At 40.2% G+C, this 26,000-nt stretch overlaps 1 protein-coding gene across 1 annotated transcript; it reads right to left on the minus strand.

Moving 5' to 3' along the window:
* Positions 1–7,143: 7,143 nt before the first annotated feature.
* On the minus strand, positions 7,144–24,582 carry scamp5b (secretory carrier membrane protein 5b; the record flags this gene model as incomplete). Its single annotated transcript, XM_084054699.1, has 7 exons — positions 7,144–7,314; positions 10,667–10,784; positions 13,516–13,617; positions 13,899–14,055; positions 17,061–17,180; positions 24,164–24,217; positions 24,432–24,582. 7 exons carry the CDS (start codon positions 24,580–24,582, stop codon positions 7,144–7,146), a joined length of 873 nt encoding a protein of 290 aa, XP_083910825.1.
* Between the last annotated feature and the right edge of the window lie 1,418 nt (positions 24,583–26,000).

Genomic DNA, 26,000 nt, shown 5'->3' on the forward strand with positions numbered 1-26,000 from the left:
CTGTTTATTAAGAGCTGGAGAGACCGCTGTTCCTGAACAAACAACCTATAGCAAATTAGCAATGATTACTGAATGTAGGGATTTAACTAACAGCCAAAATAGCAGGTCTAGAACCGGCTATTTTCATTATTTGTAGTACGACAAAGTAGATCGTCTCTGTCGGATGGACAGAGACGAGTCAAGTTTCGAGCTTGTAAATCTGCTACTTTTGATGCTTTTGTGTGACGCTGTAGTATGATCAAGTAAGGGCATCTATTTGAACATCTATCTAAGTGGTTAAATTAACAGTGAGGATTATAACAGTGAATATGCCTGTGTTCTGCAGTATGTATGCATAAAGTATGACGTTGCTGTCAGGCAGAAACCTTGTAGCCTATCTCCATATTTCAACATTTTATCAATTTTGTTTTTGTAAATTAACCGACGACTACTTCATCATACAAGACTGTCACGCAAATTGAAAATAGCCGATGTACATGCTCACAACGTGGAACGATGCTGTGTGATGTTGTGAGCTTGTAGATCGGATATTTTCATTAAATCTTTTTTTTTTTATAGTAATCAAAAAGGAAAGGTTTTGGACGGTTTCCACCCGACAGCAACGATGAATTCCCTTCTCTCCAGACTAGTGCTGAAACACAGACTCTCTGTTCAGTCCACTTACAGGTCATACAGTGGTCTTTCTGTGGACCCCACCCTACCCCATCCACACCCCCACCCTCCCCTCTCATTTCAGCTTGACTGCTCATGGGGAAGACTTGTGTTTACAGATTAGGCAATCCTTTGCTGTTTTGCCATGACTACGGCAATCAAAACACTGTGAGGAAGGGTGGGCTGGGCGCAGGGAGGGACGGGTCAAAACCCTGAGATCTATTGCGCTGGTTCTCAACGTGGTGGTCCGGGGACCACCAGGGGTTCAAAATGGACCCTCACGGGTCTGTCTGTCACTCAGAGTGTACAAATGTAATCCAATTATGGTCCCATTTGAACTAAGGGACACCCAATATGCCATAGTCCAGGGGTCTTCAACCCGTTTCAGGTCAAGGACCCTAGCTGCGAGAGATGAAGTGGGGAACCCCACTACATATTGTATAAAATTGTGTTGCAGAATAAAGTTTTTTATATATTTTCATATGACTTCATAGACGTGTTTGACACATTATCTTTTCTATTAATATGTTGGATTCCTGTCAGACCTTTTAAACCCTCAATATTTAGTCAACTTGACCGTTGGCTCTGTATTTGGTCTGCTCTTTTTCCCTCTACACCAACACTCAGAAAATAGCCGATCTACAAGTTCGCAACGCCTCGCAGCGCGCAGCGTCGTTCAGAAGCTGTGTTCACGTTCACTCCTCCATTGGCATTAATAGACTCCAACCTGCTTCCGGTCTCCTAAAAAGGCGTCCACCTACTTCACGCAGATAGGGGAGGTAAACCGGAGATGGCAGGTCTTGCCATTTTTGTCTTGGGTGGCACTTCGGCATAGGTCCACATAGCAGCAGGTATATGTACATGAGATTAGACACTACGGTGCAAAAGAGTGTCAGCATGTTGTAGGCTACATGAGAGATAAAGTGCAAACAGAGTATCAACATTATTTGTCAGGTTCAACCATACTAGTACACACGGTTCACTTTCACAGGTAAAAATCCACATGGTATTCAACACACAAGGTTTCACACACACAGGAGAACAAAGCACTGCAGCAACACTGCAGTGTATTTATGAATGATTCTGCGGCTGACAACCAAACAGTCTTGTTTACCTGCGGGTACAAGGCTTCGGCTGCCACTACACACACAACGACACATTTCGTCTGTCGGGTGGAAACCTCATATGTCCAAAACTGTTACTTTTCAGGATTCAAATTCAAAAACGGCAAAAGTAGCAGATCTACAAGCACGAAGCGCCTCGCTTAGCGCCGCGTTTCGAGCTTGTGGATCTGCTAATTTTGATGCTGTTTGTGTGACGCTGTAGTATGATCAAGCAGGGTCTAAATTTTATGAAAGAAGTTAGAAGACAGAGATAGGAGGTTTCTACCCGACAACAACAATTTTCATGTTCATGGCAATAACAGCGCTGCATGGTTGCAGGCTGCCGGGGCGGCTTCTCTGGGCGCCTGTATCGGCATGTGTAATTTAATCCCCTGATTCTAGTAATTCACTTCTCTAACACAGGGAGATCCAGGCCCATGAGCAGTGGTGGAAAGTAACCAAGTATATTTACTCAAGTACTGTACTTATAAGCGTTGCTGTCGGGGCAGAAACCTCTTATATCCATATTCAAACCTTTTGTGTTTTTTTCTTTTTTCGTAAATGAATGCCCTACTTGATCATACTACAGCGTTACACAAAAGAATCAAAAGCATCAGAAGCAACTAATTTTGAGCTTGTAGATCTACTTTTGATGCTTTTGAATTTGAATCCTGAAAAGTAACAATTTTGGACATATGAGGTTTCCACCCAACATTGACAACAATAAGCTATACTATACTACGCTTAAGCTATTCAAAAATAGACGATCTACAAGCTCGCAACTCGCCGCAAAATACGGCCTTGTTGTGAGCTTGTAGATCTGCTTTATAAAAAAAAGACAAATAGAAAAACTAAATAAAAAACAAATCACAGTACTTCTTCCACACTGCCTCTGCAGGGTGCCTGTATCGGCACATGTCATTTCATCGTCAGCTTCTCAGAGTAATTCACTTGTGGACGCAGCGAGAGAGGCAGCTATAGGCCATCAGGCATCTAGGCAGTGGTCTAAATCTAATCAGTGATGAGGCACCTTCTCAGAAACGTGTCAAGGGTGAAATTGTGTTGGGGGAATGGGTATGGTTTGAGTTTACCAGCGAGTTAAGGTTATTAGAGACACATGTAAACAGCCTGTAGCCATATAGCAGCTCAATAAACCCTCAACTATCTTTCTGCACTTCCTGACGTATAGTCTCTGTCGGGTGGAAACCTCATACAGTAGGTGGCCAGTGACTTTGGCCAGTTTCACTTTCAAAACCTTTGCATCATGCATGTCACACAAACAGAATGCAATGTGTTTTGTTGATATAACAAGTTTGTTCATAGAGTCCTATCCACAAATACACCATTTAACTTCCACAATCCACATTCTCAAAACCATTGGTGTTGTGTTCTGGATTCGAACCAACATCATCTCGGGTCATGTACGCACACCATGCAGGAGGTGTGGATTGTGGAAGGATGTATGTCCTGTATGACTGTATGTCCAAAACTGTTACTTTTGACAATTCAAATGCAAAAGTAGCAGATTGACAAGCTTGAAACGCATCGCTTCGCGCTGTGTTTTGATCTTGTGGATCTGCTACTTTTGATGCTTTTGTGTGATGCTGTATATCACCATACAGCATCACACAAAAGCATCAAAAGTAGCAATCTGGAGATAAGAGGTTTCTGCTCGACGGCAACAATTTTCCTCCTGCGCTCTTGTATGGTGCAGGGGGGGAAAAGTCCAGTAGTGCCCCTGGTGGCAGGGTGATTTAACTGTTGGTATGTGAGTGAGCATCCAGCTCATTGAGCTCGTTCTCAACCGTCTGGTCCGGGGACCACCAGGGGTCCAAATTGGACCCTTACAGGTCTGTAAGAGAGTGCACACATGGAACCTGATGGACCCTTACGTGTCCATCAGGTTCCATTTGTACACTACACACTTGGAGTTAAATAAGCACTGAGGATTTCAGTGTAGATTGGGGTCAGTAGTTAGTGTAGTTCAGTGATTCTCAGCCTTTTTTAATATACCCACAGACCCCCATTTGATACCTTTTGGTTGGATCTACACTGCTAAATCCTCAGTGTCCATTTAACTCCGTCTCTGAGAGTGTACAAATGGAACCAAATAATGGACCCATTTGGTTACATGTGTACACTCTCAGAGTTACAGACCCATAAGGGTTCATTTAGACCAGTGGTTCTCAACCAGTGGTCCGGTGGCCACCAGTGGTCCTTGAGGGGGGTTCCAGGGGGTGTCCAGCAAAAGCTGTTAATACATTTTCACCCCTTTATCCATTATTGTATACGTTGGCTATTCAAAAATAGCAGATATACAATCTCGCAGCGCGTCTTGTAGATCTGTTATTTTTGAACATGCAAGTGGTTTGAAGAATTTATAAATAGAATTTAGATTCTTTTTTTTACACAAATCTTCTCTTCTGGGGGTCCCTGGCAAAAAAACATTTTCAGATGGGGTTCCGCGGCCAAATGTATATCAATTTAGGGGTCCTTGGCATGACAAAGGTTGAAAACCACTGATTTAGACCGCTGGCGGTCCCTGGACCTGACATTGAGAAACAGTGCTGTTACTGTTTTTATCTCAGCACCCAGCTCATTGAGCTGTACCCAGCTACAAAGGACCAACACTGCCACCCAGAGGCCATAGACTAGAATTCTGTTAACTTTTTCTCTCCTTTTTGTCTTGCCAGTGTTTAAATGTAGCACAGCATCATTTGCTGTGTGTAATGTATTGGAAACTATTTAAAATCACATTTTAATGATTGAGTATGACATTTTGATTAAATGGTGCAAATGTAACAAACTAAATCTCAGCAACAATGGAAACAAATAGGCACCACGCAAAACAAAGTGCTTGAGTGATCACAAAAAAAACGAAAACAAAAAAAGATTTATGGAGCTGTTTGCAAACTAGACATGGATTTGAACAGATTTGATAATTAAAGCACCACAAAAGGTATATATTTAATTCTGGTATGGGAAGATATAACAGCATTCAGTCATGATAAGTGATTCAGAATAATCTTTTAAAAATGGTCTTAAAATAGCTGGGAATACATTACTAGGCCTATGTACTGTATCTGATCAACTAATTAGATTATTACATTTGAGGTTTTAAGCATACATCCATGTTTCCAGTGAATACACAGAGCATGTAGCGCCACTGTTTTCTTTGCAAAGACAACGGTACGAATTAGGTTTTTATAAAAATACAGGACCTACTCAGGACAAGTCCGAACGGTGCAACTCCAAAACGATGCAAGTTGGGAATCGCCTCTGTCGGGTGGAAAAGTCATGTCCAAAAGTGTTACTTTTCAGGAAAAATAGCAAAAGTAGCAGATCGACAAGCTCAAAACGCATCACTCGATCTTGATACTTTTGTGTGACGCTGTAGTATGATCAAGTAGGGCATTAATTTACGAAGAAACAAAGGTTTCTGAAACGAGGTGGTCTATGAAGGATTTACGGAGGCAGAGTTTTAACATTTACAACAAGTTTATTTCACACTGAAACACTATCATCCCTCAGTGGCCATGCAGTCATACAGCATAAGCCGTACAGTATCCTGACTTGACACAACTTAATTAAAAAAAAGTGTTTACTAAAAAGACATTCAGTACAAAACTGTTACATGAAGAAAACAAAGTGTATACTGTATTATATCCCAGTGCAGTATCTGTGAATTCAAACGGGTTTCTTTCCAGGGTTTGTCAACTTGCAAAAAAAAAGACAGTTTGTCTAGATTCACTATTACTGTAGATACATATACATTTATAAATTGCTGCTTCAACCAACTTAAAAATGTCTTTCAAGCAAATCATTGTATAAAAGGTACGAACAAGTCATTCACACCATCTGAAACGGGCCTTAACCACTTGAATCCTCGTCTATGAAGTACCTGAACAGATCATGTTACAGTTTTGGTATTTGACCTGTTGTTGGAGATTGACATAAATTAATTTTAGACATTTTTGCTCTTGTAATACACCACGGACTCACTCATTGCCATTGCAATAGCCTTGCTCTCATTTCATAGTGCAACTGCAGTAGTTATATTGCATAGTAGTGTAGTGCAGCCACAAGGCTATCCTATCTCTCTGAATATGTCCTCAGACATGAAGAGAAGTCTATGTTACGAGAGTATTGTAAATAAGTAAATGCTAAACTCATCTCACCTTAAAGCTATAGGCTACTGTGCGTATTATGTTTACATACTTTCATAAAAATACTTAAACCAGCATTTTGGAATACAAATATATATATATATCTTTTTTATCAACACATACAATACATCAGCAAGCATACAGCTCTCACAATGGAGCCACTAAAAGTAATTCACATCCAAAACTACAGTAAGAGATCCATTCGACTTCCAAAACGGTACAAACTGTGAGACGTTATAAACCTATACTGTAGATACATGGAGTGCCTGTTTCTCAGCCAGCTAGTGCACATATCATACGCTCAATGAGAGTAGGACCCGAGTTTGAGTCCACCTACCATCGCAACTCGCATGTCTCTCCTCTCTCTGCCCTATAGGTTTTCTGTCTCTCTACACTCTTCTATCAAAATAAACCATAAAAACGCCCCAAATAACTTTACAAAAATGTATTTAATATATCGTTGCTGTCGGGCAGAAACCTCTCATCTCCATATTTAAACTTTGTTTTTTTCGCTAATTAATGCCCTTCTTTGGACATATGAGGTTTTCCACCCGACAGAGACGATATTGTAGCTGCAAACCTGTAATTCAGTGGTTCAAGCCAACATGGAGTGTTGGCAAAGCAAGAAATTCAGAGTTTTAGTTAACACCAAAAGAGAATAAAATGCCTAAAAAGGCAAACAGATATAAGGAACTGTTTCTGAAGTAGCTACTTGAAATACACAGGTGTGGCGGCTTTGTGGATGTTGAACACTGATAAACACCACAACTTCTGCTCTTTGGGAAAAAAAACTCTTGAATTTGTGGAGATGAATGTGACAGACTCTTAACCCATTCAATACGGGAACGCATCTGGGTCGTTTTAGATTTATTTTGGCTATTCAAAATAGCAGATATACTGTATAAGTTCATAGCGCGGCACTCTGTGCTTTGAGCTTGTAGATCTGCTATTTTTGAAAAATCTTGAACATTTGTAACTCAAATCTTTGCTTCTGGAGGTCCCTGGAACAAAATATTTTACAAATGTTCACTTTAAAAATATACATTTTCACGATAAAAAAAGAAATAGCAGATCTAAAATAGGATGTGCCGCTATGAGCTTGTAGATCTGCTATTTTTGAAGAGCCAAAGACATCTAAAATGACAGAGATGCGTTCCCGGTCTTAATGGGTTAAACACGCATCCTCCATCTGTTAAATACCCTCGTTCTTTTTTTTGGAGTGGTTACATCTGGTTGTCAGTATGTTGTGGTGGAGTGTACTGATCTTGTTGCATGGCTCCTGCAGCTGCGCCCATGGCAGCCTGTTGGACCATGGGGTTCTTCCAGGCTCCTGTGGTCCACTCCTCCTGGGCTCTGGACATGCTGTTCCCACTGCCGCGGTAGAAGTTATGGATCTATACACACACAACAGGAGACACAGAGGTGGGGAAATTATTTATGTAAAAGCATTTATGAAATACTTATGTTGGAATTGTTTTTAATCAATGAGAAGTTGTCATGTTTTTATTTAAACTTTTGAAGTAATATTTTAATTTATTTTTAATGTAGGAAATAGAAAAAAGGAGATTCACTCGCGACCCATAATTTAGTTTTTTTTAAAGGAAGACATTATTTGTAGCCTCCTCTAACCTTAGTCCCACTGTTATATCACAGATAGCTATAATTAGTGGAGAGCCATTTAGCTCAAACATGTCAGAATGTTTCTCCTGCCAAATGCAATCTGTCAAACGCTGCGTTAAAAGCATTTACATGACTCCGAAAGGACAAATGACATCATTGTTCAATCAGCTGATGAAGAAGGCTCTATAGTCATGATGAATGTCATATATTAAATGATGCTAGTATTACTGTATGAGCCAACTGTCAGCTGTTATTTGCCTCTAAGCTCTGACCCTATACTGAATGATTGAGAAAAAAAGATTGATGATTTCCCCGACACGTCCTTCAAAAGAGAATGGATTACTCAAAAAGAAAATAACTTCCTCATTACTAAATACCCTATAGAGTACTAGAGTCCTGACGTCACTCGCCTGGGTCACGGAAGTAATTTCTCTATGGAGAATAACATTGAGCATTGTGGTGCAAAAATAAACAAATTGTCCCAGCGATATTGTCAGGGAGGTGGCTCTGTAACGTTTACGATAGTCAGTCACTCATATTTCATACAGCCTGTTTCTGGCAAAAAAAAAAATAATTTGGCGGTGGTAACATTAGCGTTTTCTTGCCGTCAGTTGATGCTTCATATCCATATATGAGTCAAACCGGCAGGATATGAAACAAGTCTATGGGAATTGGTCAGACTTCGGTGCCCTATTCGTGCAGTTTTTTATTTTTGAGGGGGGGGGGTGCTTCCAGGGGGCGCTTCCAGGGGTACACACATTTGGGGGTCCTTCACATGAAAAGGTTTGAGAACCACCGTCCTAAAGCACATGTTTTCAAAGTGGGTATTTGGGAGGTGTCCGGTTTGCTCCTCCATACCTTCGTTTCGTGGTGTCCCCTATGAGCAAGGCACCAAACCACTAATTGCTCCCTGTGCGCCCACATGGAGCAGCACACTGCTCCTAATTGGACGGATCAAATGCAGAGAAGTACTTTCCCCTCGGGGATCACTTTAAGATGATGTACCTGTATTAGTTTCCTTTGATGTACAGAGCCTACAGTATATACAGTACATTCCTCACCATATTGGTATAGAACATCTTTCCCCCGTTACCCTGACAAACATCTTGAAGGTTTATTATTGCCCCCTATAGACTTTCTGTTGAGATTGACTGACAGAAATTATCCTGTCCATGAACTTTATCAAATGCTCTGGCAAACATTACCTTCAATCCTGCCTGAGGCAAATAATCTCCTTTGCTGCATCGTACAGTATGCAGCGAAGAACAACCCCTATAATCCTTTTCTATTGGAACTTGCTCCATTTAAGAGATATGCTGATGATATCGTCTGTCGGGTGGAAACCTCATATGTCCAAAAGAAATGCAGGATTCAAATGAAAACGTTTCAAAAGAAGATCTACAAACAAAACGAAACAAGTTTGGAGCTTGCAGATCTGCCATTTTGGATACTTTTGTGCGACGCTGTAGTATGAACAAGAAGGGGGCATTAATTTACAAAAAAAAACACAAAAGTTAAAATATGGAGATATGAGGTTTCTGCCCGACAGCAACAATATGGTGGTTATCTGGAAAGGAATACCAACAACCTCAATGAGATCTGGCTACCTGTCTTTTACACCGTTTTAGACCTTACTATCTATAAAGGTGATGGGATTCTAGAAACGATTTTTTGAAAATCCTTGAGTAGAAACACACCAATATGAATCACTCTAAACATCTCATTAATAATATCTGTTGGTCAGGGTTTTTTTTTTTTAAGATTGCTTGGAAACTGTAGCCTTGACAATGTTTTCCATGCTAAAGCCATTACAATGAAGGAACACTGTAGAGACAGAGACTATGGCATGCATTAAAGATGCAGTAAGTGATTTTAATTAGCAATCGTTGCTAGAGTGCTGTTCAGTAACAGGGTCTCCTTGTCTTTTTCCTTGACTGTTCTAAACCACTGTCCTAAATCCTAATCCTTTCTGAAAAAGTATGTTGCTATATATATAACTAATATCTAAAATGACACAGATGCTTTCCTGGTTTGAATGGGTTGAAGAGATGGAGAGACGTGGAGACCCCTGTTACTAAATAAACACTCTATAGCACAAAATAAAAACGTTTGTTTTAACTAGTAAACATATCACGTACACTACATTTAACACAGCCTATCCGAGAGCAATGTCCTATGAAAGCCACACCTCCCTTTCTAACCACAAGACCATCAAACTGCTTCTTCACATAATTCAATGGGATTCCAGACTAGATTAAACAAGCATTGTCAAACACTGGGATATCCTCAGCAGAGCCCCCACACTGATCTCCTTCCTTCAGATGTGAACATAACCTAAGAGATCCGTTAGTCCACTCAGAAATCTGCATACCCGCTACCTCTTTCTGGCTTCTGAATAAAGATAGGTTTTGTTTTTACCGCTGTGGCCACTGATCAAACTCCTATCCTATGATACTAAAGAGAGCACGCATCCACCCACAGGCAAAACTATTTGAAGGTGTAGTAAGTGATTCCGTTCTTTTGTTGTTGTTAAAATGTGTGTCAAATAGCTCTATATTCAGATAGTAATCATTTCTATAGAGTGTTTGACAGTTAGTTCAGTAACATGGGTCTCCCAGTCTCTCCAGCTCTCAGAAAATACATTTTCAGGTCAGGATACCAATTTTATCCAATCAGGAGAGAGAACTCAAACAGGATAAAGGAAAAACAAGTGGAATTGGAAGTGATGACACAAAGAAGTGAGCAGACAAAATTGGAACTGGAACACTATCTAAATTGAGGCTGATAAATGGGTACTCTCTCCTGATTGGCTGAAAATGGCAACCCACCTGAAAAAAATATTTTCAGTTTATTAAAGAGCTGGAAAGACAGGGAGGAGATGTCACTCCATAGCAATTATTATTATCAGAATATAGAGCTATAACTTTTTAACGGCACCGAGTGGCACTGAGCTTGTAGATCTGCTATTTTTTGAAAAATCTTGTTTTTTTTGCAAATCTTTGAATAAAAATAAATAAATCTAAATATATATGTTTTTTAAATGGTCTCAGGTTTAAATGGGTTAAAACATGGAGATAAGAGGTTTCTGCCCGACAGCAACAATATGTGCTAACAGGGCTGTCTTACCTTTGTTAGAGCGATGAAGGACAGCACAGCCACAGCGGTGAACATGATGGTGGGAACCAGCATGACCAGCGCTATTAGAATGTTATAACTGAAGAAGGAGAGGGTCGCCAGCCAGCCACTGAAAAGGGAACATTACTTTATTATTGTGTTAATTTAGACTGGACATTGCATATTAATGAACAATAATATGTGGTCTTAACACAATGTAATGTACATACACCTGACTTAGCACCAGACTTAGCAATGATGCTAATTTTCATCCACAGTCCCCATACAAAAAACATAAAAACAAGCAACAATAGAGTACATTACATTACACAAGGAAAACAGAACAGATATACAAACACTGAGATACAAAACTGGTACAAACAGACCATTAGAACTACAGTAATTAGTGGTGGATTGGGTTGCCGACTCACAGATATAAAAAGAAGAGACACCTTTTACACCTGCATTAGGCTACTCTTGCCTAGTGTACTCTAACACTGTAACACGGTTGTAACAAGTTATATTCATACCATAATCACATGGAAATTAAATGCAATGCTTCAGCCATACACCAGATATGTATTGTGTACTGTATGTTTTGCACTTTGGCAGTTGTTGTTTTGCAGTTGGCAACAATTGGCAGTTGTTTGCTAAATGTGAAAAAGTAAAGAATAAAAGTATGCTTTGGAAAATGGTATGAAATAATGTTAAGTATGCTATACATGATTTGAACCTTTCAATGTATTGCTTATGTCATAATGACATCGACAGGTTTTATAGCAATTGTTGAAATTAGGCCTTAAATGTGAAATGTTCTATAAGCATGTTCAAATCGGATAGATAAAGGATAGGTGGGCACTAGGAACATCTGGGCACCTCGATGTCCAAAATGTTAAAACATTTAATATTTGAAAAATAGTCTTCAGTCATTTAAAATATACATGATGTGAACATGCACGGTACATCATTACTTAATTCTTATCCTTTAACTTCTTGTTTATGCCCGAAAATGACTATACATGAATATGGCTATACAGGTTTTGTAGGAATTTGTAGCAATTGTAGAGCTATTAATTTTAATTGTTGAATGTTTAAGCATGTTCTAATCATGTATAGTATACTTTACCCCACAGAGTATGGGGCAGCAGTGTATCTTAGCAACACTGAAAGTGCTTCTCTTCATTGGTCGTGTCATGAGTAAATGAGCCAATGAATGAGCTGAGCGTGCTCAAATAAACCGCCCTGTCATTCTTATTTATTCCCCGCTCCCAAAATACGGAACAAAGTGCGTACCGTATCAGTTAAATACGGGACGCGTCTTTTAGTTTCCAAATACGAGACGATTCCGTATATTACAGGACAGTTGGTAATCCTAGTGGTGGGAGTACTCAAGTTGTGATCTACAAACTCACAACACGTCGCATCGTGACGGGTTGTGAGCTTGAGGGTCGGCTATTTTCAAATAGCCTATATTAAATAGGGTTCAAGTGGTTAGTGCATGCTTCGTATTAATCTAAATCTGCAAAGTACCTAGTGACTAAAGCTGCCAAATAATTGTAGTGGAGAAGGAGTATTGGATAATGCATCACTCTTGAATTAATGTCACAGAATTATGAGAGTTATTCGTCTTTGAAGAAGATGATAACTAATATACGATTATGTATTGCTTTTGAGTATGCGAACCAAAGTTTAAATGTTTTATACTCTAGGCATAAAGCCGTCCCATGTTCTAAAGGTTGACATTCATAAACTTTATGGAAACCGTCATAGTAATAATATCTGATCATCAAAAAACAAGTCAAGTGACATTTTGAGGCCCTGTTAACAGCCTCTCAAAATGGAATAAGTAGATCACATAAAACTTATATGAGGCCAATTTCTGCTAGTGAATCACCGTCATTAATAATGACATGCACAGAGCAGGGCCGTTTGGCAATATGGATGACATAGACGTACTGCTCTCATTCTAAATGTCTGATAAGAATTAGAGCTCTGTGGTCGCTGGCTGTGACCTGGTGAAGAAACCGCTGTCCACAAACACTGTTTTGTTTCATTATGAAGATGAGACGAGACTTGGTCTAACACAGTGTTGTCCCAAATAATGGGTCGGAACCCGTTTTTGGGTCACAGTCATGAGCAAAATATCCCTTTTTTACGGGTTACAACTCATAGTTATTATTATTATTATCATAAAAAAATGTGTTTCTGTAATTTCCATAACATTTGTTATTATTAATATTATTTATTTTATTTTTCCCCAAGAGATTACAAAATGTAAATTAAGAAATAGCGAAAATAGCAGATCTGTAAGCTCAAAATTTGTCATCGCTACTTTTAAATAGGGCTTAAATGGTTCATTCATAATGCATTTTTGTGGGTCCCGGGGATCATCTCTGTCGGGTGGAAACCTCATATGTCCTAAACTGTTACTTTTAAATATTCAAAATCAAACATACTGTAGCAAAAGTAGCGTCGTTTCGCGCCACTTTTCAAGCTTGCGGACCTGCTACTTTTGATGCTTTTGAGTGACGCTGCTGTAGTATGATCAAGTATGGCGTTAATTTACAAAAGAAAAAAAATGCAAAAAGCTAAAATATGGAGATATTTAACCCCACAAACTCTATGCCTAAATCTAAGCTTAACCCTAACCCTAACCTCACAAAATCTATGCCTAAACCTAACCTTAACCCCAACCCTAACCTCACAAACGCTATGCCTAACCCTAACCTTAACCCTAACCTCACAAACACTATGCCTAACCTTAAACCCTAACCTCACAGAAACTATGCATCAAAACCACGCCCACCTGGGCGAAACACCTGGGAAAGAGAGAGTCCGATTTCCTCAGACTGTGTTCTTACCATACGCCCCATCCAGGGATGCCGATGCTCTGGATGATGCTGATGCCCACCTGAGCCATGAAGACGAAGAAGAACGCCATGAAGTTGAAGGAGCTGTCCGACCTGGAGGAAAAACCCAATGTGAGCCGTTAAACCACTTCAGACCTTTTATACTTCGTTGTAGGACAAATGCCCAAAAATACGCGATCTGCAAGCTCGCAATGTTTGAGCATTGTGATGCGTTGTGAGCCTTTAGATCGGCTAGTTAAGTAATAACATTTTTTACATGATGCCATTATGACATGCCACCCAACACCACGGGGGGGGGGGGGGGGGGGGGGGGGGCGTGGTGTTGGTTGGCATGGCGTGGGGTGGCGTCGCGTGGCGTGCGGTGGTTAACTTACTTGAAAGCCTTGTAGAGGGTCCTGAACCAGCAGACGTAGGAACATGGAGTAAACATGATCAGCCATATGATGGCCAGGCCAAAGTTGGTCACTCCTCCTCCACCAAACATCCAGACAAAGCAGCCCACTAGATTTACCGCTAGTGTGACAGTGTTCACTGCAACAACAAAACGCACGTCATTGTAAAGACTCATTTAAGCTTTACTGTATGACTGTGCCCGCTCACTGAAAATAATATTTGGAGTATAAATAAGTATTTTTTAGCCTGAGCATAAACCCACCCAAACACACATACATGCATGCATGCATTGCACACCCACGCATGCACAGTTGCACACATGCATATTGTCGCTGTCGGGCAGAAACCTCTTCGTAAATTAACACCCTATCTATCGCATATCCGCAAGCTCGTAGCTTGTAGATCTGCTACTTTCACTGTTTTTGAATTTGAAATCTGAAAAGTAACATGTGAGGTTTCCATCCGACAGAGATGATATACAGGCGCACAGAGACACAGATAAAGAATGCAGACTGGGTGCGAAGATATGAAAATCAAGACCAGGAACACTTTTGTTAAATGTAATGCTACAGCAAAGCTGCTGCTGAACTTTCTCTCTTGCTGCTGTCCTAGATTACATTTTCTGGTGATGTTTCTCTATTTACACAGTGTGATGTAATTAATATACAGTCATCTTCCCCCAACACCGTAAGTGAATCTAATTGGAGCTGTGTTGTGAACACCTCGAGTGCAGCTTGCTTCACTCCGCAGCCAAAAGGGAGCAAATCTCCTTCAATTATCTGTCTACCGAGGAAAGAGGCTTCTATGTGAGAGCGAACCAGCCCCAGCTGAATTGAGACAGCCATTAGTAGTGTTTCCATCTCCTGAATAGACAATGATTAAGGCTGCACAATCAATCCAAAGTAAGTGTGATGTTATGTTTATCACAATTATGTAATCATGAAACTTGGCTATTAATTCAAACGTGGTATTTTGTAAACTTGTTTCAGCTTGCCCCTGTCTCATCATTACACAAGTTAGTTACTGTAGTAAGCAGCAGCAAACATTGTACAACCCATCTCTCCATCTAGGGCTGCAATTATTGACTATTTTCTATCGATTACATTTCGATTAATTGAATAATCGACAAGCTGTTTTTTTTGTACAAAAAATATATATCAACGAATCAATTAACCACATAAGCATTATTTCATACTTCATTGCACAACGGTCTCGTTCAAAAATAATGAAAATAGCCAATTTGCATGCTCACAACGTGTCACATCGCGAGTCATCACGACACATTGTGAGCTTGTCGATCTGCTATTTTCAACAAATATTGAAAAATGGGGAATATTTTAGAAACATTTAAATACCTTGGCCAAATATATGAATATATGATGTGAAAAAGTTTGAGAACCACTGTAATCAAGCAGAGACATGCTTTTCAAGCAGAGACATGCCCTTGGCCAGATAGGCATGCAATAGTTGCTGAGTGGGAAATATCCAAATAAATGCGAAACAAACAATAAATGTAAGGAAAGCTATTATATAATTTAGTGGAATTAAAACAATAAATGGAGTATGCAAAAACAAGAAAGACGGTTACAGAAAAGTTAGGATTAAGCATAGCTGAATTCAAATTGGATACATGAAATACCTGATCATGTTTATCATTTACTGCAATCTGTAGAGGGAGAACATAATAGCCAGTAACAACAATGAAAGATTACCGTATCCAATGTCCAATTATGTGAGGCCACTCAATGTGGGATTAAATTAAACTGGAAATTTGGCTCACCTGTTTCTGAATTTGGGAGACAAATGATCCTTATCACATTTTTCTATTAAGTTTCATTCTATTAATATTGTTCAATCCAATTGTGTTAGAGATGTTGAAGATGATCAATACTAACAGTAATTACTGAACGTGCCAATGATTGTTTCATTCCAGCTTACTTTGACTTGAATTATTTTACCAGGTTTTTCTTTCTTTCTCTCCTATCCTCTCTCTTGATGGAGGGCACGTGGAAAGAATACTTTTACCCACTTCTTCACACCTGTAAAACCTGCCATATGACAATGAGGCTGTTTCTGATTCTGTTCTTCTGGATTCTGATTCTTGGGAATTTAGATTTATTTATTAATTTCTTTTTTAGTCTGTTCTGCAGAACATAAAAGGGAATATTCATCCTGCAAGGTTTCGTTGGTTGTTCGTTTCCCCCCATGGCTTAATAAACACCCTTTGCTATCACAGTTCAAAAATACATTATTCATGAAAATTGAATGGATCAATATCGAACATTGTCTTACATTTCACCTACAGTATAATGACATGCCCAAAATAGGGACATAAGTGTTAAAGTGGTTAAAGGGGGTTGCAGTCAGTGGTGGAAAATAACGAAGTACATTAGTACTGTACTTAAAGCGGCACTATGTAACTTTTATTTTATGAATAAAATGTAGTGTTGTCCAATCTGTATGGTAGGTGCAATATAACAATTGGGGTGGTTGTATTTTGTCTCCCTGCTCTTCTATTGAGACATTTAGGCAAATATTGTTCGGGAGCAGTATGGGTTGGCACCCATACCCATACTGGAAGAAGCCCAACAAACCCATGGTGACGCCTTTAAGGAGGGCCTTTCAGGCAAGCCACAAGTGGAGCCTATAGTACCACCACGGCCCAAGAAACCATGCCGGAGTGAAATGTTTGAAACGGGGGAGTCTGGTGCAACGCTCAGGTCCTGGACCTGGTGAGACGAAGGGGGGGCTCGGACAGGAGGCCATCCACAGAGCCTAGTCCCTCCACGTGCCAGAGCCTCCCTCGGTCCCGGCAGAGTAGTTCCGGAGAAGCGGATTGAGTGGCCCTGTCTTACCCTAAGAGGACTGACCGTGGGTAGCTACTGGGACGTAAGTCGCTTGATTAACCCCGGCTGGGTCACCTGGGCGAGGGTGTATGTTGCGAGACCCGAAACTCACGATGAACCCAGGCTACAACACTGATGATACGTCCCAGGTGCATCCACGTGATGTTTTTTTTAATTACTCCACTACAATCCTTTGACAACGTTGATACCAAGTTACGTTGTAGATTTAGATTATTATTACGACACATACATTAACCAATGAAGACCTATGTTATACTTTGAAACAGGGTCACTTACAGATCCACAGGTGGTACATTCTCTTGCACATGACGCGGTGATGCTCAGGGATCTCCTCAAAGTCCTGATAGAAGCATGGCTTCAATGGGATGAACCCAGGCAGCGGGGGGAAGTTAGGCTCTGCAACAACACATAAGTTACAAGTCAGACACATAGTAAATGGTTATATGGTTACCATAACCAGTGGTGTAAAGTAACTAAGTACATTCACTCAAGTACTGTACTTAAGTACAATTTTGAGGTACTTTTACTTTACTTCTACTCCACTACATCTCAGAGGCAAATATTGTACCTTTACTCCACTACAATTATTTGAAAACTTTAGTTACTTTACAGATATAAATGATCACATTATAAAACATACATTAACCACTTTACCCCTATTTTCAACCTAGGCTATTTGAAAATAGAAGATCTACAAGCTTGTGCGACGCGACGTGTTGTGAGCTTATAGATCTACTATTTTCAAACATTTTAGTACTTTTACTTTTGGTACTTTAAGTACATTTTGATACCAAAACCTTTGTACTTTTACTGAAGTACATTTTGAATTCCGGACTTTTACTTGTAACAGAGTACTTCTACATTGTAGTATTGATACTTTTACTTAAGTAAAACATTTGAGTACTTTTTCCACCACTGACCATAACCATAACGTTGCTGTCGGGCAGAAACCTTCTATCTCTCTTTAACTTTTTGTGTTTTCAGAATTGTGTTCCTCATTTTGCTGGGGACACCCTGGAACTCACTCTGAGAGCCACTGATCATAATGGTATAACACTGTATTACTCATAATGCTTAACAACACTAATGAACAATATCGTGGCATCTGACGGTGCCCGTTGTCAACCCAAGTAACTTGGAACCTCTACCAGATGCTAATTGAAAGTGACATATTTTACATCTTTATGTGTCCCATAAAGATGGGACACATTGTGTTGTTACTTTTCAAGAGCGTGGTAATTCCTCTGCATTTAAAACCGGTGTTTATTTATTCATTCATCTATTCATTCATTGATTTTTAAAGCTAGTGGACCCTCATAATGTCATGGACTCCAACAGAAATTGCATACATTTATATATTTACTTCATACGTTATATTTTATGTATAGCCTATATAATAGAATAAGAAGGCATATAATATTGAATTATTGGATAATATGATGAACTCTTGTCCTTTACAATATGTAATACATATATTTTGTTCTTAATGTCATTATTATAATTTAAGGTACTTGCATTTAAAACGTGTCCCATATTATTATGGGACATCCTGTAGCCTAGAAATTAGCCTCTTTTTTTTTAGCCCTATTAGTCGCACATCCAAAATGTGAAATGCACTTTGTTGTTCCAGTGTTGTAGTTTACCTGCCATGTGGACACCGTTGATTGTTGTGTTTTGACTGAGTTGGTCAGCTGTCTCTTGAACCTATGGGATCAACCTATATAGGATCACAAATGCCACATCTTATAGACTTCACAATGAAATACTGGTAGCTACTTAACCTTGTAGCATTATTCTACATTATTAGAGGAGAAGACTTAGCCTTGGATCAAAACTATCATAGAATTATTTTATCGAGTATACTCAATAAAATAAAAGTAATATATGACTTTTACTTTCGTATCTACGATAGTCTTGGCCTGCACCCCCCAGTGCATCATGCACTTTCACCAGTAAAGCCTGTACATCTCCGTACGTGTACAAAGAAAATATATAAGGTGCTTACCCGATTGCCCCAAATGTTAACTAGCACTTCGGAGTCTTTGTGCAATGTATTAGTCCACATTTTTAATAAATATCTGTTTTAATCCCGTTTGTAGCCGAACACTATTTTTTGCCCTCTTTAATTTCCTATTTACATTGAGTGTAATTCCGGCTTTCACCGGATGCGCCCCGTCACTACCGCCCATTGAGGAATACAGGGAACTTCCGACAGAATCCGACACACACGGGATTAAAACACATATCTATTGAAACATACGGACTAATACATAGCACAAAGACTCCGAAGCGTGAGTTAACATTTGGGGCAACCGAGTAAGCACCTTATATATTTGTTTTGTACATGTACGGAGAAGTACGGATTTACTGGTGAAAGTGAAGCACGCACTTGGGGGTGCAAGCTAAGACTATCATAGATACGAAAGTAAAAGTCAGACTCCATAAATGACATCTATGATAGTCTTGATCCAAGGCTATAGAAGACTCATGTGCTTCAGGGGATAGGCTATGTATCAGGTCAATATCACAACTTGGTGTAGAAGGCGAGCGTTTTTACAACAATGATAACAGGAGCCGGTTTAGCTTAACAGAGGGGATTTGCAGTAGCCTAACAGACGGTGTGTGTGTGGATCCAGACACCGGCTCAGTTAGCAGCTCTAAATCCTTCTGCGCTCTCAGTCAGTCAGGAAATGCATGCAAACACAATCAGAGGTAGCTAGTATCAAAGCACGAGTGTCATATTAAAAATAATTCAAAGTCAGCAACAACTTTGTTACCCAAAGAAGCTTCGGTCAGAATGCACGGTGATACAGTATAATGCTTCTAAATACAACTGAAGGCAATGCATACTGTTCCATGAGAAAGACCGTATAATCTGCTTACCTCCTCCAGAAAACAGTGTTTTAGGTTAAACTGTCCTATCGCTCCAAAGCATACTGAACTATAGTGTCACATGGAAGACGACTGGACGCGATTACGCTATTACTGCAGATGAACGATGCCACGACAATAACAATACTTAATGCAGAACTATTACAATGTCAGGGTAACAATAATAAATCCCTCGTATGGCCCTATGGTCGCGCGTCCAGCTTAAAGTCTATTCTGATCAGACCAATGGGCTTTGCGCTTCAATGAGCGCCTTGTGCGTAACTGGTCCAATCGCTGTCCGTGGTGCTGAAACGGTCGATCCGGGAGAAGCTGCAACGGTGTGTGTGCATGCAGTGGCAGTGGTGGAAAGTAACTAAGTACATGTACTCATGTACTCAAGTACTGTACTTAAGTACAATTTTGAGGTATTTCTTTTTACTTTCTTCTGCAGTTACAATTTTCAATACTTCTATTTCTACTCCACGACATCTCTGCAGGCAAATATTATACTTTTACTCCACTACAATTATTTGAAAACTTTAGTTACTAGTTACTTTGTAGATTTTTATTATTATTACAAAACCACTGCAGACTACTTTGGCAATTTGAAAATAGCCAACAGCTACAAGCTCACAACTTGTAGCTTTGCAACGTGTAAAAAATTAAGTACTTTTTCCACCACCGGTGGTGGTAGGCTACTTGTAGCAATATACAACAATAGAAATATGTTACAAGTAAAAGCCCTGTAGTAATACAAAAGTATTGGCATCAAAATACTTTGATACAAAATACTTAGGTCAAAATCTGTCACTTTTTTTGTTTTAATATAGCAGATCTACAAGCTCACAACATGTTGCATCGCCGGTATAATAAACGGAAAACATGATGGGCATTCTGCTCCCTTTGATAAACAAGCCATGTGTCCTCCTCACCCAGACAACATGGACATGTATTGTCTTGTTTTGGACACAGGGTGGCGCCACAACACCTACAGTAGCCTATTCGGCACACACCTCATCCGCACTAATATTGTTGTACCTTTTAGATTCACTGGTGGAAATTTACTAAGAACATTTACTTAAGTACTACTTCAGTAGATGTATTGTTAAGTATCTGTAACATTTAAAAGGTTACTGTGTGTGTGACTGGCCTATTACAGTGTATCACACATTTTTCCATTTCAAGGTCTCCCCTCAAGTCTGACAGTGTAACCGTAACGGGTCCATTTGGTTCCATTTGTATACTGTCAGAGTTACAGACTTGTAAATGTCAATTTAGAACCCCCTCAAGGAACCCTGAGAGTCCCTGGACCCCACTTTGAGAACCGGTGGGCTAATACACTGACATAATTTTAAAATATAAAACACTTTTTCACACGTCAGCTCTCCATCTTCCCTTGCTTGTTAAAAAGCCTGAGAAAACCTTTCAGCAATCTGACTTAAACTTGTTAAGCTTTGTTAGGAACCTTTCATTCTGACGTCAAGAAGAATGCCTGGATCTTCATCTGTAAACTGTGCTCCATGCCATCACTCGTGTCCACATTATCCTGGCACATGATCCCACCATGGCTCTGTGGCTTGTATAACAATGCATGCACATGAATGACCAGATTTAAACCATATTCACCCACAAACACAAGAATGTGAGGAATTTCACTTCCTTCTGCTTCCATTATTCTTTATAATACAATAAACCAGTGATTGGCAAACTTTAGAATTCCAAGGACCTTGGTTTGATATGCATTAGGCCACGGACCCACATTTGACACCTTTTTTTTTTTAAATCTCTGGTACCTGAGGAAGAAGTTATATGGATGCTTATATCTAACCTTTATATTATACCATCCTTTACCAGTAAGACTCCCTAATCGGGAGATAAGCGACCGTAGGTCACATGTATACAGAAGAGGGCTGTAACGGCGATTGGTTCCTAGTTGTGTGGGCAATGGATAGTTTTGTTTGGTGGTCTAAATGTGGGGTTAGCTGTGACATGGTGGCGTTTATGTGGGCAGTGTGTTTATAGGGGAAAGGAGGGATTGTTTGTGGGGGGCAAGCCCCCGAGTTACGGCATTTTATGTGAGCTGCAGTGGCAGGGGGTCCTCCACTGGGGGCGCCACCACTTTTGCATCCGTTCTGGAGCACCAGGAGTGGGTGGTCCCCGGGAATGCCCCGTGAGCAGCCCCGTTGGGGTGGTCATTTGGTAATTTGTCAACATGTGCTAATTTTTTACACTTGGGGGTCCCCGAGGCAGCTGGGGGTCCCTGGAGCTCCGGGGGTCCTTGGAGGGTGTAGTTTGGCAGGTAAGGAGTGTGTGTGCAAAATGTGGCATGGATCGGGGCAATGGGTGCGGAGATATGAGCAGGGCAAAAGTGTGACGTGTGTGACGGAGTGACGGAGTGACGGACGGACACCTGGAGCAGCTTTCTGTAGTAAGTGCGACCTACGGTCGCAATAATACTTCTACAAGACATTATGATATGTGTTAGCTGTTAGGCCCAATCGACACCTTAAAATCCTCTGTGTTCATTTAATTCTGAGAGTCTACAAATGGAACCAAATGGATCCATATAAGGGCCATCTCAGTGTTACAGGCCCGTATAAGAGTGCATTTGGACCCCTGGTGGGCCCCGGACCCTATGTTGAGAAACAGTGCTATAAAAAAAACAAAAAGAAAATCTATTCACATATTTTACTGTACATTTACAGCAAAGTGAAAATGTGGTGTTCTTCACTGCAAGTATAAATGCCAATATACTGCAAGTCTATGCAGGCCATAATGTAGGAAAACCCATTATATTACTATATAGTTGCTGTTGGGTGGAAACTGTTTCAAATTCAACAACAACAAAAAAGCGCACAGAAAACGCCCCAAAACGCTTGTAGATCGGCTATTTTTGCTACTTTAGTGTAACACTGTAGTATAACAAAGAGGGGCATTCATTTTTTTAAAAGCATAACAAGGCCTGGGTCGTTGCGGTCCAGGCACCTATAGGCTCCAAAGTAGCCTGACAGCACGTCGCGGGTTCGAGTCCCAATCCCGCCGACCTTTGCTGCATGTCACTCCTCATCTCTCTCTCCATTTCCTGTCAGACTATTATCCTATAAATAAAGGCATAAAAGAAAACACATTATAAAAAATATATATTAAAAAAAGCATAACAAGTTAAACTAGAAAATGTGCTCCTCGGAGCACAGGTCTCCGCCAGTACTGTTCCTGATTAATCCTGTCTTACCTCACTTCAAAAGATATAAATGATCTTTTGAAATGACACACTTATAGGTCTCTATTCATCATGCGTCTCACTAGCCAATCAAAGCACACTCTTTCAACATATTGTCACGTGTCACGTGAAGCTTGACCAATGTTAGCTTGGTGGACACACGGAAGGACGAGAACGAAAACATAGTCTCCTGGCGGAGACAAATATGGAGATACTGTATGAGGTTTCTGCCTGACAGCAACGCTGCTTTACCTGTACATCCTGTTAGTGCAGTGTCTCTCACCTTGCAGAGTTGTTTCATGGTCATCTCATGTCTTTTCAACACTGTCTATTACAGTATATGATGCTGGCAGAGTAGACATGTTGTGATGTGTGAGTATAATAGCATTAGTTTCTACCACCATGTTTCACATCCGTTGCTCTTGTTCAGATTATGCAAACTGCTCTTCTCAAGCCAGCACAAGGTCAAACATAATAATTCCCTAGCAAGGGCCACGCAACCAATCAATAGCGTTTATAATTTTATTGAAGGAAACCAATGAAACCAATGAAACAAAATAAATGGAAGGACAAGGGCCTTTGGCTGAGTTTCCGATGCCGAGTCTCCACATGTAGTCAGGGGATATTAGCAGAAAAATATCCAATCTTGGAAAAAAATCTTCACCAATGTGTTTATAAAGGTGTCTAGTAACACATCTCACAAAGACTGAAATGCAGTTTCCCTAGGAGAATTTTTGACAGCTGCTGAAAGTTGGGGTACCCACCATTTCCCTGCATTTCCATGCAGGGAAAAAAAATAATCAAATTTTAATTCTGTTTTAAGTAGCATGTGAGGGGTCAAACTAGGGTGTTTTGTATGATTCTGAATCCATTGCAGGCATTTGTTTTGCACCAAAACCACTCCTTGGGCTAAAAACAGCCCAATCTCAATGGGCTTTTTACACAAAAAGTATACCTGGAAAAGGATGGCTATGGCCGTTTTTAGCCCATGGAGTGGTTTTGGTGCAAAACAAATGCTTGCAATGGATTCAGAATCATAAAAACACCCTAGTTTGACCCCTCACATGCTACTTAAAACAGAATTAAAATCTGTTTTTTTTCCCTGCATGGAAATGCAGGGAAATGGTGGGTACCCCAACTTTCAGCAGCTGTCAAAAAGTCTCCTAGGGAAACTGCATTTCAGTCTTTGTGAGATGTGTTACTAGACACCTTTACAAACACATTGGTGAAGAATAAAGATTATTTTTGGTAAGGAATTTATTCCAATATTTTTTTAATATCCCCTGACTAATGGCGAACTTGCCCGCTAAAGCTCCCGGGCACGACGAACCCCCACAGGGCCCTACAGAAAGGAAGAGTATATTGTTCTGTGTCTGTATGTGTATCTTCCTACGTGGTGTTGCCCTGTGCATGTCTTTCTTCCCTCATTTGTGTGTGTGTGTGTGTGTGTGTGTGTGTGTGTGTGTGTGTGTGTGTGTGTGTGTGTGTGTGTGTGTGTGTGTGTGTGTGTGTGTGTGTGTGTGTGTGTGTGTGTTGATGAGTGGCTGATTGACTACCAGCAGGAGTGAGTGGTGACTGAGTGGTGTCTGAATGCGAGTTGTTGGCTACTGCCACGGGAGGACCGTGATGGTGATTGGCTCCTGTGACCAGACTGTGGACTAGACGAATCCACAGACGCGCTGCCTGGAGCTGCCTGTTGGCGGCCATTGCTGCGGTCTTACGTCCGCGTAGCGTTCAGACCGCAGCAATGGCGGCGCGCAGGGCAGCGCGCCGTGGATTCGTGTATAAAGCTGGATGTCACCACATTGTTGATTCGTCTTCTCCGGAAGAATCCTCACATATTCATTAAAGACGCACTGAAGTGACATTTTCGGTCATTTTATTTTGAAGGTTCAGCCCGAAACGTCGGCTCAACGACTCTAAACCAATCAGAAGGTCCCATCCCTTCAGGCTATGGGACGTTGGATCTCAATCACTTCAGCCGTGCTGGCACACGGCTAGTGTTTGTTTACAAGTGAGAGAGAGACGGCCAGTGAAGCACGTTTGCTACTACCTGGCTTATTTCTAACCTATAATGTTTTCAGACACATATTTTAGTGTGCAGATGAAGTTTAAAATGAGTAATACACTCATCTTCAATGAGATTCAAAACGGAGTATCTCTGTAATTAAAATCAGCTGTGTTTGAAGAACGTGCAGCTATGGGAATCGAATCAAACAGGTGCATGTAATCAAGATTCATTTATATTCGTGAAGGCTGTATTATGTCATCACGCAGCACGTTTTCGTTTACAGGAAGTAATTAAGATTGGCTTTTTAGGGACTTTAGGTGTAAAAATACACAAAAATGTTTTTTTTTGGCATCTATTGTTAGGTATGCCCATATGATGACCACGGATATGCTCTAAAAGTGTGAAAAACATATTTTTCATTTCACTACACCTTTAAGGTTTTCTTATTATGGTGGCTACAGGCCAGAAGATGATGTATGTATGTCTGTAAGTGTGTCTATGATGTGGTTAAATGCTGTCTGCCTTACATGTGAGCCATGTATTCATTTTTGTGGTATTTTTTTAAAGATGAAAATAAAGTCATTGCAAGATAGGAAAGGAGAGTAGAGAGAAGAAATATTGAAAGTAGCAGCTAGGGTTACTGTCAGTGGTGAGCTGTGGATTTTTGAACTATGGGTACTCTATTTTATGACGTCACGTGCGCGCGCACACGCGCGGGCACGCGGGCACGTGCGTGCGCAAGCATGTGCACATAGCCACTCAGCTCAGTGCTAGTTGAAATACTGTATTCAACATGTGATTATTAATGTATTTATATTTCTTATTATTTTGTTGCATTGTTAATTTGTTGTTTTTATTTTTGTTTCAATTAATTAATTATTTTATTTTCCTTTTAGTTTTATATAAATGCCCTTTACATAGATTCACCCACACATAAGTGCTTAAAATAATCAGTCAACTTGTCTTTACTTGAATTACTTTTTTTTAAGACTTACATTGCTTTCAAAACAGTGTTTTTTAAAACAAGTTAAAAAAAATAATAATACCCTTTTGCTACTCACCAAAACAAAGACGGTTTTATGGAGTTGAAAGCCTACCTTACTAAATGGGAACA

Source organism: Gymnoscopelus microlampas (genome assembly GCF_963454915.1).
Source record: "Gymnoscopelus microlampas genome assembly, chromosome: 1".
NCBI classification, from domain to species: Eukaryota; Metazoa; Chordata; class Actinopteri; order Myctophiformes; family Myctophidae; genus Gymnoscopelus; species Gymnoscopelus microlampas.